At 40.2% G+C, this 19244-nt stretch overlaps 1 protein-coding gene and 2 pseudogenes across 1 annotated transcript; 1 reads left to right on the forward strand and 2 right to left on the reverse strand.

The window, feature by feature from the left end:
* Positions 1–516: 516 nt before the first annotated feature.
* Positions 517–957, reverse strand: LOC101592534 (annotated as a pseudogene).
* Positions 958–1192: 235 nt separating this feature from the next.
* On the forward strand, positions 1193–3908 carry LOC101592922 (DNA repair and recombination protein RAD54B-like). The gene has a single exon (XM_023716331.1). The coding sequence runs from the start codon at positions 1203–1205 to the stop codon at positions 3906–3908; it is 2706 nt and encodes a 901-aa protein (XP_023572099.1). The 5' UTR covers positions 1193–1202.
* An 11427-nt stretch (positions 3909–15335) lies between these two features.
* On the reverse strand, positions 15336–16055 carry LOC101593306 (annotated as a pseudogene).
* Positions 16056–19244: the final 3189 nt, after the last annotated feature.

Here is a 19244-nt window from a genome sequence, read left to right on the forward strand (position 1 = left end):
AAGCAATGCACATAGGCCTGTGGTGCTAATGGGGTCGGTAAATTGAAGTTGGCCCCAACGGGCAGTATGCTATAAAAATCTAGATCTTTGTCTATTTGTGTGATTTGAGACAAGTTATATGACTTCTCTATGTATGTGCTTCCTCACCTCTAAAAAGTAGGTGTAAAAATAGCTATTCTTGCCTACTTTGAAGTCAGGTACCCCAAAATACATTAGTTAAATCAGCACCCCAGAGCCTGTGTCTTCACTATTTCACCCAGGGCCAAATAAAAGCTGCTGTTCAGAGCGCAAATGACAGATTTTGGTCTACAGTTTGGACTTCCCAACTCTTGCCTGTTGCTATTGTACCTCCAGCATTCAATATTTTTGTTGTTGTTATTTTGCTTTAATCTGTACTTTCATCAGTGCTAGCAATTCCTCTCAGAATCTCAAGTGTGATAGAACGAGGCTTTATTTTATTTTTTTTTTTGGCTGGGCAAAGTAGCTTTATTAGAGAAAGCCAGGGCTACATAGCATTTAAGAGTTGGTACTGGGGCCCTTTTTCTTGCCACATGTGGGCATGACATTGACAAAGAGCGGGTTGTACTGCATCTGACACTTGGCCCGGCCTGTCTTCTCCTCCTCTTCCTCCCCCTCCACCTTCCCCTCCCTGCTACCCCTTCCTCTTCCTCCTCTTCGGAGTCTGACCTCTCACATTTCCAACCTGAGCTAGGGAACTGTGGACTTTACCTCCAAGCATGCCACTAGCTACTTCCAGAGTGGAAAGGGCTTCCACTCCACACTGGCCTAACGTGGCTTCAGCCTCCAATGGTTGGCCTGCCAGGAGAATGACTTAATCTTCTGGTGCGATGCCTTCCAGTGACACCACAAGAGCCATGATCTGGGCGACCATCTCCTGGACGGTCACACTTTGAGGGTATGTAGTTCCTGTGTGTGGACAAAGAGCTGCATGTGGACAACTGAACGGCTGAGCCAGTCACAACTACCGCGAGGATGGAGTCCAGATAGGCCGAGGCTTTACCTAGCAGACTATGGCGGACAAAGTAACATGGGAGTTTGCTTTTTCTTTTACTTAAAAAGAGGTTATACTTTGGGTTTTAACTATATTTTAGATAAAAGATATTGGGTAAACTATCATAAAATTTTCTGATTGGCTGCGGGAAGGCGGGCATCTTGAGCGCCTAAGATTAGTACTACTGAAGATGAGGCGATCAGCAGCACCGAGTCAGTTGCATGGAAATTCTTCCAAAAAAGCAAAATTTATACCACCAGGAAGAAGTAATCCAAGTCTGAATGAAGAGATTACAAAACTGAATCTAGATACAAAGGGTGCTGCAAATAATGCCCTTATCCAGTCACAAGAGGATCCTAGAGTATGCAGTTCAAATCTTTGGTGTACTGAAGGAAGCACTAGGGAAAATAATCATAGGAATAATTACAGTGCAAAGTATTGTTTTGAATCATCTTCAATGGCAGTATTAGATCCACCTCATACAGCCCCTAGAGAAATAACAGAATCCAAGGGACAAGAAGAGGAACTTGAGAGCCTCGTTAAATATTTCAGTGTTGTCTGGAGTAAGGCTTTGAAGAAAAAACACAAAAAGTGGGAAGGAGATGCTGTTCTTATTGTGAAAGGGAGGTCATGTATATTAAAAGATTTGGAAGGCAAAGACATTGGGAAAGGTATTGGATATAAATTGAAAGAACTTGAAAAGATTGAAGAGGGCCAAACATTGATGATCGGTGGAAAAGAGATAGAAATCATGGGTATAATCTCTTCAGAGGACTTCAACAGTGGCAGGTGTTTTCAGTTTGGAGGAGGAAGTTCTGCTGTCCCAAGTTCTCAGGCTGCCAGGAAGTGCTTTTCCAAGCCTTTCAGAAGTATTTGTAAACCAAATTCAAAGGAAAATATACAGGATGATTTCCAAAAGTACAAACCACGCCATGACCCATACACACCAAATTCTCTTGTTATGCCAAGACCAGACAAGAATCATCAGTGGATGTTCAATAAAAACTGTTTCCCTCTTGTGGATGTAGTGATAGATCCTCATGTTGTGTATCACCTTCGACCACATCAAAAAGAAGGAATCATATTCCTTTATGAATGTGTAATGGGCATGAGAATGAATGGCAGATATGGAGCTATTCTTGCTGATGAGATGGGTTTAGGGAAGACGTTGCAGTGTATTTCGCTCATCTGGACCCTGCAGTGTCAGGGACCCTATGGAGGCAAGCCAGTGATAAAGAAAACCCTAATTGTTACTCCTGGAAGCTTGGTGAATAACTGGAGGAAAGAATTTAAACAATGGCTAGGAAGTGAAAGGATCAAGATATTTGCTGTTGATCAGGACCACAAAGTTGAAGAATTCATCAAATCTACACTTTATTCCGTTCTTATCATCAGCTATGAAATGTTACTTCGTTCCCTGGATCAAATTAATAATCTAAAATTTGATCTTTTAATCTGTGATGAGGGACATCGTTTGAAGAATAGTGCCATTAAGACAACTACAGCTCTCTTTAGCCTTTCTTGTGAGAAAAGAATAATTCTAACTGGTACTCCAATTCAGAATGATCTGCAGGAATTTTTTGCATTAATTGATTTTGTAAATCCAGGAGTATTAGGCTCTTTGTCATCTTACAGGAAAATATATGAAGAACCCATCGTTATGTCACGAGAGCCTTCTGCTTCTGAGGAAGAGAAGCAGTTAGGAGACAGAAGAGCAGCTGAACTTACTCGTCTTACTGGACTTTTTATCCTTAGAAGAACCCAGGAAGTCATAAATAAATATCTCCCACCTAAAATAGAGAATGTACTCTTTTGCCGACCAGGAACATTACAGATTGAACTTTATAAAAAGCTGTTGAATTCTCAGGCTGTCAGGTTCTGTCTTCAAGGGTCACTGGAAAATAGTCCTCATCTAATATGTATAGGAGCTCTTAAAAAACTGTGCAATCACCCCTGCCTTTTGTTCAACTCCATAAAGGGAAAAGAATGTAGTTCAACTAGTGATGGAAGCGAAGAAAAGAGTCTATATGAAGGCTTACTAAGTGTGTTTCCTGCTGATTACAACTCTCTGGAGTGTACTGAGGACTCAGGAAAGCTACAGGTGCTGTCAAAACTCCTCACTGTTATCCGTGAGCTTCGTCCTACTGAAAAGGTGGTGTTGGTGTCCAACTATACACAGACCTTGAATATTTTGCAAGATGTCTGCAAGCGTTATGGATATGCTTATGCAAGACTTGATGGACAAACACTAATCTCTCAAAGGCAGAAAATTGTTGATGGTTTTAATAGTAAATACTCTTCTGACTTTATTTTTTTGTTAAGTTCAAAAGCTGGTGGTGTAGGACTTAATCTTATTGGAGGATCTCACTTAATTCTGTATGACATTGATTGGAATCCAGCTACTGATATCCAGGCTATGTCTAGAGTATGGAGAGATGGTCAGAAACATGCCGTGCATATTTATAGACTCCTAACCACAGGTACAATAGAAGAAAAGATCTATCAAAGACAGATCAGTAAGCAGGCTTTTGCTGGGGCAGTTGTAGATCTAACCAAGACATCCGAACATATTCAGTTTTCAGTAGAGGAACTTAAAAATTTGTTCACGTTGCATGAAAATTCACATTGTGTTACTCATGACCTCCTTGAATGTGAGTGCAGTGGAGAAGATCACACAGATGATTCTTTGGAAAAAGATGCTGTCACTAGACATTGTCAGCTTGGTCTCGGTCAACACAAATCTAGCTCCTTGAAACCTCTTTCCATGTCACAACTGAAGAAATGGAAGCATTTTTCTGGAGATCATTTAAATCTTATAGATCCTTTTCTTGAAAGAATAAGAGAAAATGTGTCATTCTTTTTTCAGAATATAACCAATCAAGCTACTTGTATATAATGAAGGTTTTTCATGACATTCTCATCTGTTTTAAAAGTTAATACAGTAATTAATGTTTTGAAAATTAAAAGAATTATTTAAATTATGCTTTTTTATTTTTTGGGTGGTAGTACTGGGGATCGAACTACAGATCTTGCACTTGCCAGGCAGGTACTATGCATTTTGTTTTAAAACATTATAATTTTGATACAATAATAAAAATTGAGTTAATTTTCATCAATGTTAAATGTTGGGAATGAACACTGAAGATCTACTTTTGTTATATAAATGCTCCTTAATAATTCATGATTAAAACATTTTATTGAGAAAAAAAAATTTTCTGTTAAATTTGTTTTGTAAATGTGCATAAGTGGTGTATTAATACGGCTTACTGTCTGAACATTCTTAAACACAGGATGTAAGTGAAAAGTAATCTTTACTCTTAGATCCCTTTCAGTGCTATCTGCTGCATCCGGGTCTATAAGTAAATGCAGAGAGTAGTTTTGTCCACCATTTCAGATTGTTTGAGGGGCAATTTATGTTGATATATATGCAGTTGGATCTATTTTTCAAGTTTAAATATAATTGGCATAACAATATTTTTATTTTAATGTCTCCACTGCCAGATGAAATTCAAACATCTTTGTGGCACTAAAGTCTCTCAATTATGTTTTAATAATAATAATGATAATAATAGTTTATTGCTATCTTTTCTTCACTTTATCCTGGTGCCCTGAAAGGTGATCCCTTCTTTAGAAAGAGTCCCCTATATCTCCCGAGTGTGACTTGGTCACTGCCACTCCTATAGATTTACTTCTGTGGGTCTTTAGTCTAGAATATGCATTGTCATCAAAACATACAGGGATGTTTAAATTTTAAAAGTTACTATGATAAAAGGCTCCTTGCCGTTACTTTCTCTCAAGACACTCGGCCTCACTTCCCAGCATGGGTCATCCCGCTGCTCCGGCCACTTCTGGAAGCAGTTCTGGCAGTCCTCTTTCGTGACTGTCTTTGGGGAAGATCCAGACATTGCAGGTGTCAGATCTGGTGAAGAGGTGGAGGAGGACAAGCTGTGCTACGTTTGGGAGGCTTCCCTTCTCTTGGTGGCCCTCAGCGGCAGCAGTCAGGACCTCAGAACATGGCAAGAGTGAAAGGGATAAATGTGTTCAAAGCAATGGGAGTGTTTTGGGTGGGATTAATAGCAATGTGTCATTGTAATAAATTCTTAAAATTTCATCCTTTACCATATGTCAGATCACAGTGTACTTCTGGTTTTCTCCCAGCCTCTACTTGCAACCAGGACCTTGTTTCTTCCGAACCTTCTTAGACCTTCTGACCTGCATGAACTGGGTATTTTGTATTTTATTTAACACTCCGAGGCAGCTGTATTGCACTGTTACTTTTGTATACTTTTGTCCTCAGAGAATAATTCTGTCTTTAGTTTGAAGAATGTGTCTTAAATCACTCTATTCTTGCTACGGTCATTGGAATTGATAATAGCCATCAAGGCATAGTTGATGACTTCAATTGCTTTAAAGGAGTACAGATCATAGAGGTATTTGTGACTAGCACAGACCCTTAGTTGCGTGTAGGTGGAAATCCCATATGGGCCAGCTTCAAGGCTAAAATAAAAGTTTGTTACGACAAAGAAATACAGACGCAGATACCAGAGATGCTACCCCATGGGAGAGGTTGCCCTGGACAAGAGACACCCTTCTATTTATGGGGGCATCTCCTGTTTTCCTGGACTTCTTGCTTTCTCATCTCAAGGAATGCAGCACTGCTCCTTTGACTAGCCATTTGCCTCCTCCCTTTGAATCACCCAGAAATATAGTTGCCTGCTTATTTCTTATCTGGCGACTACTTTATTTACTTATTTTAATTTTTATTCATTTATTATGTATTTAGTACAGGGTCTACAAGGTCTATAGGGTCTCGCTACGTAGATCGGACTCCTAGTGATCTGCCTGTTACAGCCTCCCAAACGCTTGGATTACAGGTACATGCCACCATACCCAGTCTCAATCAGTGTCTCAGCGCACCCCAGAGATGGGGCCAGCACAGCATGCTGGGGACTGAGCCCCAGTTCTTGCATCTGCCTAAGCCAGCGCTTTAGTCTGCTGAGCTATCTGGCCAGCCCTGGAGGCTACTTTAGAGTCCTAAAGGCTCCCCCTGGCTTAGGGCACACCTGGACTGCATAGCCAGGTGCCAGGGTGCAAGTCCATTTCTTTTCTTTCCTTTTTCTTTCTTTTTTTTTTTTTTTTCATTTATGTATTTGTACAGGGTCTCACTACACAGCTTGGACTCACAGTGACCCTTCTGTCTTCAGCCTCCCCAGTGTTGGGGTTATAGGCATGTACCCCCATACCCGGACTCCTTGCAGCTCAGTGTGCCCCAGGGCTGGGGCCAGCACAACATGCAGGTCTGGGATCAAACCCTGGTCCCTGTGCTTGCCAAAGCAGTTGCTTAGTCCTCTGAGCTGTCTCACCAGCCCTTACAAGCCCATTTTTGTAGCTTGCTTGCTTTTTGGCCTTAAGCAAGTGCATTAATTCACTTTAACATCCTATTTGCTGTTTGCCTCAGAGGGTCTTGCAATATTATTCCTGTGGTTCAAGATTATTACCAATTGTGCTGTAGGCAGCTTTTAATACATCAATTGTAGGAAATGTTGAGGAAGAAGTGCCTCTCTGATGGGCATGCCTCGGACATCCACACTGACCAGTGTGAGTCACCAGAGCTATGTTGAGAACTAAACTGATACAACTGGCTCCCTCCATCTCCCAGTTCTACATCTCAGGATTCAATTGACTCTGAATCAAAAATGTTTCAGAAAAGCAATGATGTCCGTGCTGAACACATATTGACTTTTTTGTAATTGTTTTTCTTATATTCCCTAATCAATATAGTAGAACAGCTCTTTATATAAAATTTATGTATATCAGGCAAAGTAACCTAGATTTGATTTGAAGTATATGGGACAATATATTAGATTATATGCAAATACTACATCATTTTATATGAAGAACTTGAGCTTCTACACATGCTGGTGTCTATAAGACCAACTCTTCTCCTGTACTAAGGAACAACTACATATATTTTCAATATTTCTCTGTAAATATCAAGTACTTTTCACTGCTACATTTATCCTTAGGTGAGGACACATTGCCCACATAAATATTAAAATGAGACTGAGTTTGCTGATTGCAGCAAATTGCATGGTCAGACATCAATCACCATTAGTGACTGAGAAGAAATGTGTCGGTTTCAGTGACTATAATTACAAACAAGGTCATGTAACTAAATCTAGTGCAGCTTAGCAGGGACTGTGCTGAACCAATATAACTATGACAAATGAACAAGTTATTAAAATTATTTTTAATTTTTATTTTTATTACAAGGCTTTCAGTATTTGAATGCTAGCTGAACTTGCCAATTTTCATAAATTACTTGTGACAGTGAAAATTGAGATTGTTTTAGACTATAAATAATCACTTAAGGAAACGTGTTTGATTTAATATGTTTACTAAAGCTAGACCTTCCAGCGAGTATACTAGAGAGTCGGTTATTTTTTACACAAAAGCTGTGTCCTAGTAATCCTGCTGCTGCAGAAAACAAGCCAAACACGAAAAGAAATAGCACCAAGGAGATTTAAAAGGCAGTTTATTACACTGGTGGGCTTCTGACTAGGAGCTCCCCTAAAGAGTCAGAGTCCCACCCAGTGATGTTTCAGGGCTTTTAAAGGGAAAGTGAGTGAGGAGGTAGAGAATCAGATCTGGTGTGTGTGATTGGAGGGCTGGGTGACATCAGGTGACATTAGGTGTTGCTGAAGGAGGTTACATATCTCAAGTTTCATTACAAGGCCATTAGTTACATAGACATGAGTTACACAAAGGAAGATGTGTCCCATTATATTTGAAGTTACAGCCGAGGCCATCACTTAGAAAAGCAGCAAAGACAGGAGCTTCTATAAAGGCAGAAGTGTTCTGTTATCAGGTCTGCTGGACTTGTGCTATTGGTATTGTCAGGCAACCTCACCCCAGTCTTTTGTTTAAAATTTTAATTTTCCCCGTCAAAAGTATCAGAGTGATGGGAAGTTCCTTGGACTGTAATTTAGATTTCAATTTTTTTTTTTTTTTCTCCTCGAATGCCTGCAGTACACTTTTGGCTGGCTGGAGTGTTGTGGGGCTTGAACTACAGCAACCTGAGGCTGACAGCTTTGTGGAAGCAGCCACTTAAAGAACTGAGCTAGGGCCAGGCCCCAAAATGCAGAAGGGTTTTTTTTTGGAGTCCCCAGATTGCCTCTAGCGCTGGTCTGGGTTGCCTTGAACATCTGGGAATCGAACCACTGTGCCCAGAGACTGAATGCTTCCTTTAAGCAGGCACTTAAGCAACTGAGCTAATGGGCGGGCCCCCTAGATTTCAATTATTTTATTTATTTGTAGTATTGTGGACTGAATCTAGGGGCTTTGCCCTGAGCTATATTCCTGGCCCTTTTTATTTTTTATTTTGAGACACTGTCTTTCTGAGTTGCTATGCCTGATCTCAAATTTAGGCTCCTCTTTTCTCAGCCCCCCAAGTGCTGGAATTCCAGGTAAGTGTCACCATGCCTGGCTTGGACTGGAATTTAAATATTGATACATGAATGATAAACAGAATACTAGAACTTTTTTTAAAAACTGTATTTGGTAGAGGGTCTTACTACGCAGCTCAGCCTCCTGGTGATCCTCCTGTTTTCAGCCTCCCCAGCACTGGGATTGCAGGCATGTGCCACACGCCCAGTCTGGAACATTTTCTTCTCATGAAAATTTTGAATTCATGTAGTTAAAAAAATATTTCCCTGTAGAATACCTAGAGTATTTTCCCATTGTATACTGCTTTTTGCAGTTAGTACACGTAATGTTTTCAGTAACTACTTATATTCTTGCCTATATTATTCAATAATTAGAAACTTCTGCATTAATTCCTCACATTTATTATGAGAAGCATCCTTCATAGGCTGGTATTCCATTAGAAAAATAAATTAGTTATTGATGAATAGGACCTTCATAACAGAATGCTGTAGAAACACATCATAATTTTTTTTCTCCTTAGCGTATTTAAAAAGCATTAAAACAAATGACAGAGAACTTACTAAGTGTTTATGACTTTGGTTTATGTATGCAAGCTAGTGGGATGAAAGGCTAATCCATCAGTTGCTCTTATTATATTTAATTAGCTTGGATCACTTTCTACTATTGTGGAAATAACTTATCTTCTTTCCTCTTCCCTCGGACAAAGTAAAATTAACAACACTGCAAAGTAGTTACCTTAAATTTAGTGTTGATATAAATGGAGAGAAAAATAAGTTGACTGCAGGAACAAAAGAATGCGGTCCTCCACCCAGCTCTTGGATTGCATTTTCTTCTTGTGTCGTTGCTGCTTGAATTTATCTGTGATGTTTATCAGTGACGTCCTGATGCAGGCAACTATGAGAGAGAGATGAGAAATGCTTAGGTAGCAAAACTCATTGATTCACATTCTTGTTCATAGGGCATAACTTTATAGCATTTTTGTTTATAAATTAGGCAGCATCTTACATTTCAAAATATTTACAATCATTATCAGGGCTGGTGAGATAGCTTAGTGGACTAAAGCACCTGTTAGGCGAGCTTAGGCACACACAGGGACCGCAGTTCAATCCCTGGCACCACATGTCATACCGGCCCCACCCTCAGGGTGGGTTGAGCTGGCTAGAGTCTGGGCATAGTGGCACGTACCTGTAATCCCAGCAGTGGGGAGGCTGAAAGCAGGGGGATGACTATGAATCTGAGCTGCATAGTGAGACTCTGCAACAACCAAATACACACAAAAAAGAAAAAAATAGATGTCACACATACAATCATTATCAGCTGTTTCTGTTGCAAATGTGACAACCAAAATATTGTACTTCAATGCACATGATGCAGATGAACTGTGCTGTTTTTCAACATTAGAAACCCTACCAAGATGATGGTGTTTTATCTAGAACTTTTCATTAGCTGCTATATCAGATTATGTAATAAAAAGCGACATCCATCTTAGGTAATAAATGGTGTTCTTTTGAACCTATATTTGTTTTCTAGGATTCTGCTGCAGAAACTGACCCAGTCTTTGACTGGAAGTGGTGTGGTGATACCCGGGTTCTGCTGTCAGCTAAGCAGCTAGCTGGCTGTGTCAGTTTTAGAAGGTAATTTAACCTCTCCCAGATTCATTTTCTCAATGATAAGATGAGTGGCTTTCAAAGAGTCCTAAGAAAAGTTTCAACAGGCTTACATCCTACTTCATATCCCAGGAGATTCTGGCTACAGTCCAGAACAAGAGCAAGAATAAGGGCCAGGCATGAAAGAAATGGGTCTTCAGGACCTGCCAGTGGGCCAGACTACCTGTTTTGTTTATTTATTTATTAGGTTTCTTTTTATCTTTTTCTTTACCCCCTTTTTTGTGTGCAGGGTAGTTCTCTGCTTATGGGTAGAAAAAATAAAAATTAAATGAAAATTGACAGGGCCAGTGATAGCTCAGTGGACTAAGCAGGCAAGCTCAGGGACCAGGGTTCAAAATCTGGCACCACATGCCACACCATCTCTGCTCCCAGGCACACTGAGCAGGCCACCGAGTCTGGGCGTGGTGGTGTACCTGTAATCCCAGCACTAGGGAGGCTGAAAACAGTAGGATCATTGTGAATCTTAGCTACCTAGTGAGACCCTGTACCAAATACATAAAAAAAAAAAAATTAAAAGTTGACCAAATTCTATCCAGGATGATATATATCTGTGTTTCTTCAAGCCTTTTATTTTCATACTTTGAAGCTATGCAAAAAACTTGCAGAATGAGTAAAAAATGCATGCAGTTTAAATAATAAATGCCTTTAGAGAAGCACAGTAATTCTTGTACATTTGCATCTAACATTTTACATATGACTGTGATTGAAGGGCCACACTGCAGAGGGGGAAAATACAATGCAATAGTTACTAGTTAAATTGGCATCCTCTTGGCTGATTGCCATATGTGACATTTATCTCTGTGACTCTATAAAGCCAGCCAGGCCACACTCGAAGGGAGTCATATTGTATTTGGTGCATATGAGCAGTTCTTTTAGTTCTGATGGCCTTATCTTGAATCAGTTTAACTATCTAATTCCATTGGGAAGGTTTGGTTTTGGTGATTACAATTACTAGCAGACTGGTTTCTTTGTTTGAATTTTAAAAGATTTTAAATTTGTGTAGCTGTTTTCAAACAACATGTCTTTTAAAAAGCTCAAAGTGTACAGAAATGGTGAGGGTTGAGAAAGAAAGAGAAACAAAGACAGCAAATGAAAATCCAGAATACATTGCTGCAGAGCTGCCTGGTACTTTTTTCAGCGTGTACTTAAAGAGTCAGATGGGAGCAGGTTTGCCCAAACCAGTCTGACAGTCACTTATCTGGTTTGGAAAACCAACGCTGTGACCTAGATTTGGAGAAGATAGATGCCAAAGGAGGGATGGGAGAGTGGAGAAGTCTGAAGGTGTTTCCCTGTGGTTTACATCTTTGCATGTGCTGCCTTCCTCCTCACGTTGTAGGGCTCCCAGACTGGCACTTCTCCCTCAACTTCTCTCCCTGCAAAGTGAGGAGGTGGGAGGGTCAGTCTGTGTGTTTTCGTCAGTGTGTTGTCCCTGTGCCCTCACTCTCTTCTAATAAACCTGGTCCTTTAAACTTGTTAACACTTGGCCTGGAGAAATTTGCTCTTAGTTAAAGGAAAGACCTCAGGGTTAGTATTTTCTGTGCCCCTGTTTAGAGGAGTCTCTGCAGCCAGTAATTGGGAAATATCATTGCTATTGAACAGGGACAATACATTGCCACTGCACAAGTGTAAAGCCACTCCACAAGGGGAAAATCACTGCATACAAGTAGATGCTATAGGTTTGATTGTGTTATATGACTTTAGGTTTTTCTCCTGTGGCCAGAGGTAACAGGTTACCATAGTTTATCAGCTGTTAAACTGTACTTGAAACTATTGATATTGCTAACTATACTGCTTTAGCCAGGATGTTGTATATGTTATAACCAGTTTTTCTCCTCTGTATGGTAACACTGTGCTTGTGTGTGGTCATAATCATCACCATGGCCTAGTGCCAGAGGATTGGGTGCTGGACCAAACTTTGCATCCTTTACAAACTGGGAAGGCAGGTTCCTGGGGTAGCTATAAAGAACCATGTACATCGAGAGGACATCTCTGACAAACAGACATCTTCTAGGGAAATCTCAATACTAGTAATAAAGCTATCATAAGAAATTGGCAAGCATCAACAGAGAAGACAAAGAAGAGAAAAAAATAGAAAATGACAAGATGCAGAAACAAGATATAATCCCTAGACTCGTAGCCCAACTTGGTCAATCTTAGAACACAATGAGATAGATGAAATTGAAAGTCAAATGCTAGAACATTCTGAAATGATACCAACAGAAGTGAAAAAACAAGTGGAAAAGGCTAAACAGGAAATAATTTCTCAGTAAAAAAAAAGAGATGATGCTTAAAATCACAGATATTAGAAAAGACACAGATAAAAGAATAGATGACCTTAGAAAAATGATGGCAACAAAAATTGCTCAACATAGGAAGGGAATGGAATCCATAGAATACAACCAAACATAAATCCAAGAGATTAAAATCTCTGCTGAAAGTCTATTCAACACACTGAATGGAGAGGATAGAATACCAGATCTTAAAGACATATAGAATTACAGCTAATTATCATGAAAGGAAAGATATCTTAAAAATAGTAGGTAATCATGAAATATCAGTCCAACAGCTGCAAGATGAAGCAATGAACAATACCATAAGATTGATTGTAATCAATTTTTCATGTCTATGTCTTGTAATCTGAACAACTACTTTGAAGATACAATATGCAATATATTAGCCGTTGTTTTGAAATTTTGTATCATTATTTTAATTTTTTTCCCTTTGAAAAAAAACAAGCAGCCACACATGTCATATGTCTACTCATATGCTTCTAGACTTCATTGATTATCATCAATGAGCATGAACATTCTCATGCTGTGTAAAGATCTCCCAGCACACAGATACTGGATGAAGTGGGGCGCCAGTGGTCTGAATTTTATTTATAGAGCACCAGCTTAGAAACCACTGAAGGGATAAATATTTTGATTTACTACCTGCCTGTATTAAAGGAATACAGGATAGCAATAATTCTTCCTTGGGTATATAAACTTCCTTTGAAAATTTTGTAACAAACCTTTGAGGATGCTATAAATGGAAAAATCTCCAACATCTTGCAATCAATTTCATTTAATTTTCTTTATCTTAACAGTCCAGGTGTTAGTAGTTAGAGTCAAGCACCTTCAGGATCCTTCAGCCGGTTGGTTACTATTTATGAAATTATCAGGCTGTAAAGATATGAAGATGAATGGATTTGGCTGCTACAAAGAACTCAGACTACCTGGAGGAAGAGATACAAAAGTCCACAATTAAAATATAACCCTAAGTGCTATAACTATTTATTTCCCAAAGGCCAATAAGAACACAATGGAGGAAGCCCCAACTCCTTGTGGGAATTTGGGAAGATTCCACGAAGGAAGTAGTACTTGAACAGAGTTCAAACAGTAGTTTTCTTTCAGGAAGAAAAAACAGGCAAGGAAAACACAGAGCAAGTTAGAAAAAACGTAGTAGATAGAGGAACAGGAAAGATATGGAGATATAAACAAATGCTGCATATATGAGCAAGAGTGAGGATTTTAATACAGTGGGAGCCTGAGGTACAGGTTAGGAAGTGGTCGAATGTGTAACCTGAAGGGCCAGAATGTCTCAGTGAAGCAGATTTGTCCATTAGCAGATTTGCTCTTGTGTCTGCCGGCCAACGAGAGCCAAGGCCAGGCCTTTTCTGCTGCTATGATGCAAACGTATTTGTGCGACTCGATCCACTGTCACTAGTGTGGCTTTAGATGGCACTTCATGAGTTGTTTGATACTTTGTTCAAAAACAACCAACTTGATTTTGAAGATCAATTAGAATATCTGTTGTTGTCCTGGTATAGCTATTCAAAGTCCTGTTGTTCCTTTTTGTTCCTCAAATAATCCAATTTTATTCTTGCCCCAGGCCCTTTGCACATATTACCCCACTCTTCCTGCAAGGCCCTCCAGTCTGCTATGACTTGTCCTCAACCTCAGGAGAGACTTCTTGACCACCACTGAGTTATCATCTCTCATCACCTTTTTGTTGACCACCTACATATCTTGAATCTATAATTATCTTATTTATTTTTTTATGTATTTAGGATCTACAGGGTCTCTTTGCATAGATTGGACTCGTAGTGATCCTCCTGCTTTCAGCCTCCCAAGTACTGGGATTATAGGTGCATGCCACCATGCCCAGTCTCAATTGCTGTCTCAGTGCACCTCGCAGGTGGTGCTGGCATGGCAAGCTGGGGACCAAATCCTGGCAGGTGCATTCTGCCTAAGCAGGTGCTTTAGTCCACTGAGCTATCGGGCTGGCCCTTCTTATTCATTTCTTAAATACAATTAGGCTGCAAGTCTATGGAGTCTGGGACCTATGTCTTGTTCACGCTGTATCTCTTAACATTTTTGACACAGGAAATATAGTTTGGTCTGTTGATAGATTAGCTAAATGAATCCCTGAATTCAGACAAGGAGGGAAACAAGGACCCTGAGAAATCCATCACAGCATCCTACATCCCATCAGAAGCCTGTTATACTGAACACTGTTCCTTTTTGAAAGAAAAAGAAAGAAATCCCTGGTTGTTTGTGTCTTTATGCATCGCTTCTGTGTTAATTTTAGGCATTCATGTGAGACCCTGTGAATATTTTAATCCCTGCTCACATGGATATAATTGCCCAGAACTCATGTTTCACTGTGTAACTCAGGAATAAGCAATGATGTTTATTCTAGCGGTGAGAGTGCAAATTCTGGTGAGGGAAACCTGGCCACATGGCTCAGGAAGCTTACTCCTTAGCGCCCTTCTGTTCTTTGCATTTGTTTATAAGAGTTGTGAAGTACCATAAAAAAAATTCAGCCTAGATTTTGAAAATCAGTGGCTTTGTAAAAACACAAAATAATATTGCCAAGATATGAAAGAAAGAAGTTTGAACAATCTCCCTAATGACTTTCCTCCAGTAATTTGTAAGTCATTCAAAGAACCTGGTTCTGTACTGTATTCTCAAAACTGTCACTCTTTTTTTTTTTTTGTCTTTCTTTTTTTAACTTTTAAAAACTTTTTTTTTCTAAGAGACTTTTGCTGTCTACAGGGAGACACGTGCAGACAAAGTTTGAATTTTTATGGAAACACAGTTAGTCCCCATCCCCTTTCCTTGTCCTCATCCACAGCTAAATAAATGGCTGCTCCCTCTGAAAGGTGGCTGCAGTCCTGTGGTCAAGGGAAGGCCAGAACAGGCTGGAAACCTTTGGTCCTGAGTCAGTCAGTCATCCTCACCCTCTAACTCTGGTTCTTCTGAAGACTTGGGTGTGCTCTCTGGCAAGTCATTTTCTCCCTTCTGCTGGAAGCTTCCTGATTGGGAGTCCCACGTGTACTTGATGATAACCTTGAATTCGACCATCTCACGGCCAAAACACTTCAGGACGTGGACCTACTCTGGGGTCAGCACATCACCCTCCTTGCATACTTCCTCGTCAGACAGTAGTGTCACCACACCTCTCTTGAGGGCAGTAGGCAGTCCCAGTTGCCTCAGCTGAGGCTCCATGGAGTGGGGAGTTGCTCCAGGGAACTCATTCAGGGTCATGGTGAAAGTTGCTTTGTTCTCAGCTCAGGCAAAGTCCATGTCTGTGTATTTTATGAACCACTCATTGACCTCTTCCTTTGTGCAGTTGGTGAAAAAGAGGCCAACTTCTCTTGACTTCTTACAGACCTGGTGCAGGTTGTCTTTGTACTTGTCAGCTGGGCTCCTACCCAAGGCCGCCATCATCACCTTGTTTTTGCCACAGAACATCCGGCTGTGCTTCCAGGCATTCCGCATGTCCTTCAGCTTGTTGTTCCTCATATTGGCCACAGAGAAAATGAAGAGGTACTGGTGTATGTCCACACATTTACGAAGTTCTTCTGTCAGGTTCTGTTTCAGTTTGAAGCCTTTCTTGGCAGTTTTCGTTAAAGAAACTTTCTTGTCCCACTTGGATTTGGGCATCGTGCTGATACCACATGTGGCAGAAGGCGGTGTGGCTCAAAACTGTCATTCTCAACTGCTGCCAAATAAGGCTGTGGAGAAGGTGAAAGACAAGGGCTTCTTCTAACGTGCATTTCCACTTGAGAAATACCTTATGATCAGAATTCAAAGCAAGAAAATTTTTGCAAAATACTGACACGCATCCAGCTTCGTGGGTGCCATCAAACTAGAAAAAAAAATGTGTTTGGGGTCAATTTCTGGAGTCTTCAAATTTGAAGCAATTTGGTTATGGGCGTGTGTCAAACATTTATTCCACACCTGCTGCAAACAGGGAGGCTGATTTAAAGATTTACTTTTAGAAAAGATGTTTTACAGGAAAGGGTAATGGTTAGAAGTGGTTAGATGGTCTCTGTTTGACTGAAATCCCAAGAAGTCATTCTGATTAAATGTCATTAGAATCCTTGGAAAAATGCAGGAGAGTGCGTTCAGTAAATTCCCAGAAGAGGTCTTAATCTAATTAAAGTTCTCAGAAAATTGCTCAGCCGTTCTGCTCAAAAATGGACAGTTTTTCCCAGAAGGTGGTTGTAAGTAGCTTTACAATGTGATTTTTATCCCAGGCTGTGTTTGGGACTTGCCCCCTATATTAATAAAGAAAATATGCTTACGGTTGCATCTGTATGCTTATGTATACAGTGTGCAATTCTCCCTAAGTGCAAAACAAGCTGTTACATGTCCATGAACTAGTATTGTAATTAGAAAAAGACCTCAGTCATCAGCGGGGCGGAGGGTCCTCTGGCCTCAACGGCGTGTCATCACAAGTGTAAGCAGCTGCAGTAGGGAGCCCCTTATTGCAAATTACATCTTGAGCTGGTTTAAAATTAACAAAATTAATGATCAAGGAAAAGGATGTCTATGGAACATAGGGGCTAGCATGCAGCTGGGCCTCGGCAAGGCTTCAAGAGCTGAGTAGAAACCTGCTGCGGATCCAGGGAACACTCACTCTTGCCCCTTGCTCCGCTTCTGTCTATGTAGCTGATCTTGCAGAACAGCATTTCTTGCTGGAGATCAGTGGAAAGTGGCAGCCAGAGCTTCCAAGTTCATGAGGTTGAGCCACATTAAGGAACTGACTTTCTTCCTTGCTCCCAATTCCAAATTTTTGAGGAGTTTCCTTAACATAGATCACTCCTACTCCATTCAGTTGGGGGAGGGGGGCTGGGTTTTATCCTATCAAAAGTTCTCCTGGGTGCGCTCCCTCTAGACTGGGGAATTCTTAGAGAAGGAAGAGTTAGCGTAGGGTGCCTGTGTTCAAAGAAAAATTTTAGACACATGGAATTTAGCAGAGATGATTTGAGCAATAGCATGATTAATGAACTGGGCATTAGTTTAGACTGAGTGGTCCAGAGTTCTCTGTATTTAAGAACTAAATAAGAAAATTATAGATTAGACATTGTGATGGCTTGAAAGTTGGCTTCTTACAAGCGTGCAGTTCCAGAAGTGGTTACCGTAGGTTGGATTTCAATATGTTTGAAGAAATCTTTAGGTCAAACTTGAAATGTATAAAGGCGGCTTTAGGCCAAACTAAATTCAGCTTAACAACCAGTAAAGCCAAAGTTTATGATTTTAAGCATCATTGAGAATAGGGATTATTTAAAATTTCAGTATAATGAAAGGGAAACCAGTTGCTACTGATCAGCTTTTTAGAGAACAAAGAAATCTCAGGATTGGTCTGGAAGACACCATAGACTTCATCCTCTCCAGGCCCTTCTACACCAGCCAATCTCCAGATTGAGCTTTAGTGTTTTAAAAATAGGTTTCCTGCCTCTTGCTCATCTGATTCTGATTCATTAACACTGAAATTAGCATTTTAAAATTGCCCTTATTGATTATTAACGAGATTTGAGAATCAGTGACTTACCATATACTTTAGATTCTATTTAGTAAAGAAATATTACTTCAAGATATTTTAGGGAAAAATGGATTATTATTACCAGAATTTTTGTCTAAGAATTTGACATTTTTTAATGTCTCCCTGTAACTGAAACAGACAAGGCACACTTCACCTTGTACTTATTCTTAATGCTTATTCCTTCCTAGTTTCTATACAAATCTTTTTGCACCTTTATACATTTCTTATGTTAGAACTAGTCAAGCTTGGATCATATGTATGCATTATGTGAATTCAACTATATATACCTGAATGAAAAATTTTCTTTTAGTGTGTGTTAGAAAGTTTTCCATCCACTGTCCAAATTTCCTCTTTAAATACCAAGACCCTTCCAGCAGCAGCTGCAGTTATATTGGTTAGGTCCAACCGGTTCAGGGACTGTGCCGGATTATGTTTGCTGAAGAGGCTTTAAAAACATAGCTTGTACAATGAATGCAAATTTGTGGAAAGCAAGATTTAGTGCCAGAGAAGACCAGACATTGGATGGCAAAGCGAAGTTAGAAACAGCAACTGAGAAGGGAGGTTAAGAGCTGGAGTTACAGCAACAGGCTGGGAGACACAAATGTGAACCGCTCTCAGGCAGGATGAGCCAGTAGAGGGCAGAGAAGAGAACAGATTTCCCAGAGTCCCCTTTCACTGAGGCTGAGTGAGGTGGTGGGCAGGTTGGTCTTCTTAAGAGCCAAGCCTGGATAGCTGGAAAAAATGCTGGCGTGAAACAAGTTGCAGCTTACCATTGGGTTGTTATGCACATCCTTGCTTGATTTCCTGCATCTCCTGTTTCCAAACCCATTTTCTATTCACTAACTCACATCTTCTGTTATACTTCCCTGTGACTTTTCCAGGTTTTTTCCTTCAGTGTTTTCAATCCAATATGTTAATCAGTCCTGCTGTGCTGCGTGCAATGATACATGAGGTTTTATTGGAAAGGCTCAGTGATCCTAATTCACTTGATGGTTGTTTTCTTTCTTTTTCAGGAGGTACAGAGCTACAAATGAGTAGTGGATGTACAAATAAAGGGAAAACAGACTTGGACCATAAAGCAATGAATTTTGAGCACAAGCCTTTAGGGTTAGTGAGTCATAAGTTGGAAAGGATTTTGGAGGAAAATGATGAAAAATACAAAAAATTAACAACAATGGGCCCATCTCTATGGAATTGGATAGTTGATTTAAAAGTAGAGAAGCCTGGTAGGAGGGGGTCAACTGGAAGCATAATGTGGGGGAGTACAATGTTGGGAGCAGTCTTTATAACAGCAAGGGGCATCT

The sequence above is a fragment of the Octodon degus genome, unplaced genomic scaffold (genome assembly GCF_000260255.1).
Source record: "Octodon degus isolate 3935 unplaced genomic scaffold, OctDeg1.0 scaffold00047, whole genome shotgun sequence".
NCBI classification, from domain to species: Eukaryota; Metazoa; Chordata; class Mammalia; order Rodentia; family Octodontidae; genus Octodon; species Octodon degus.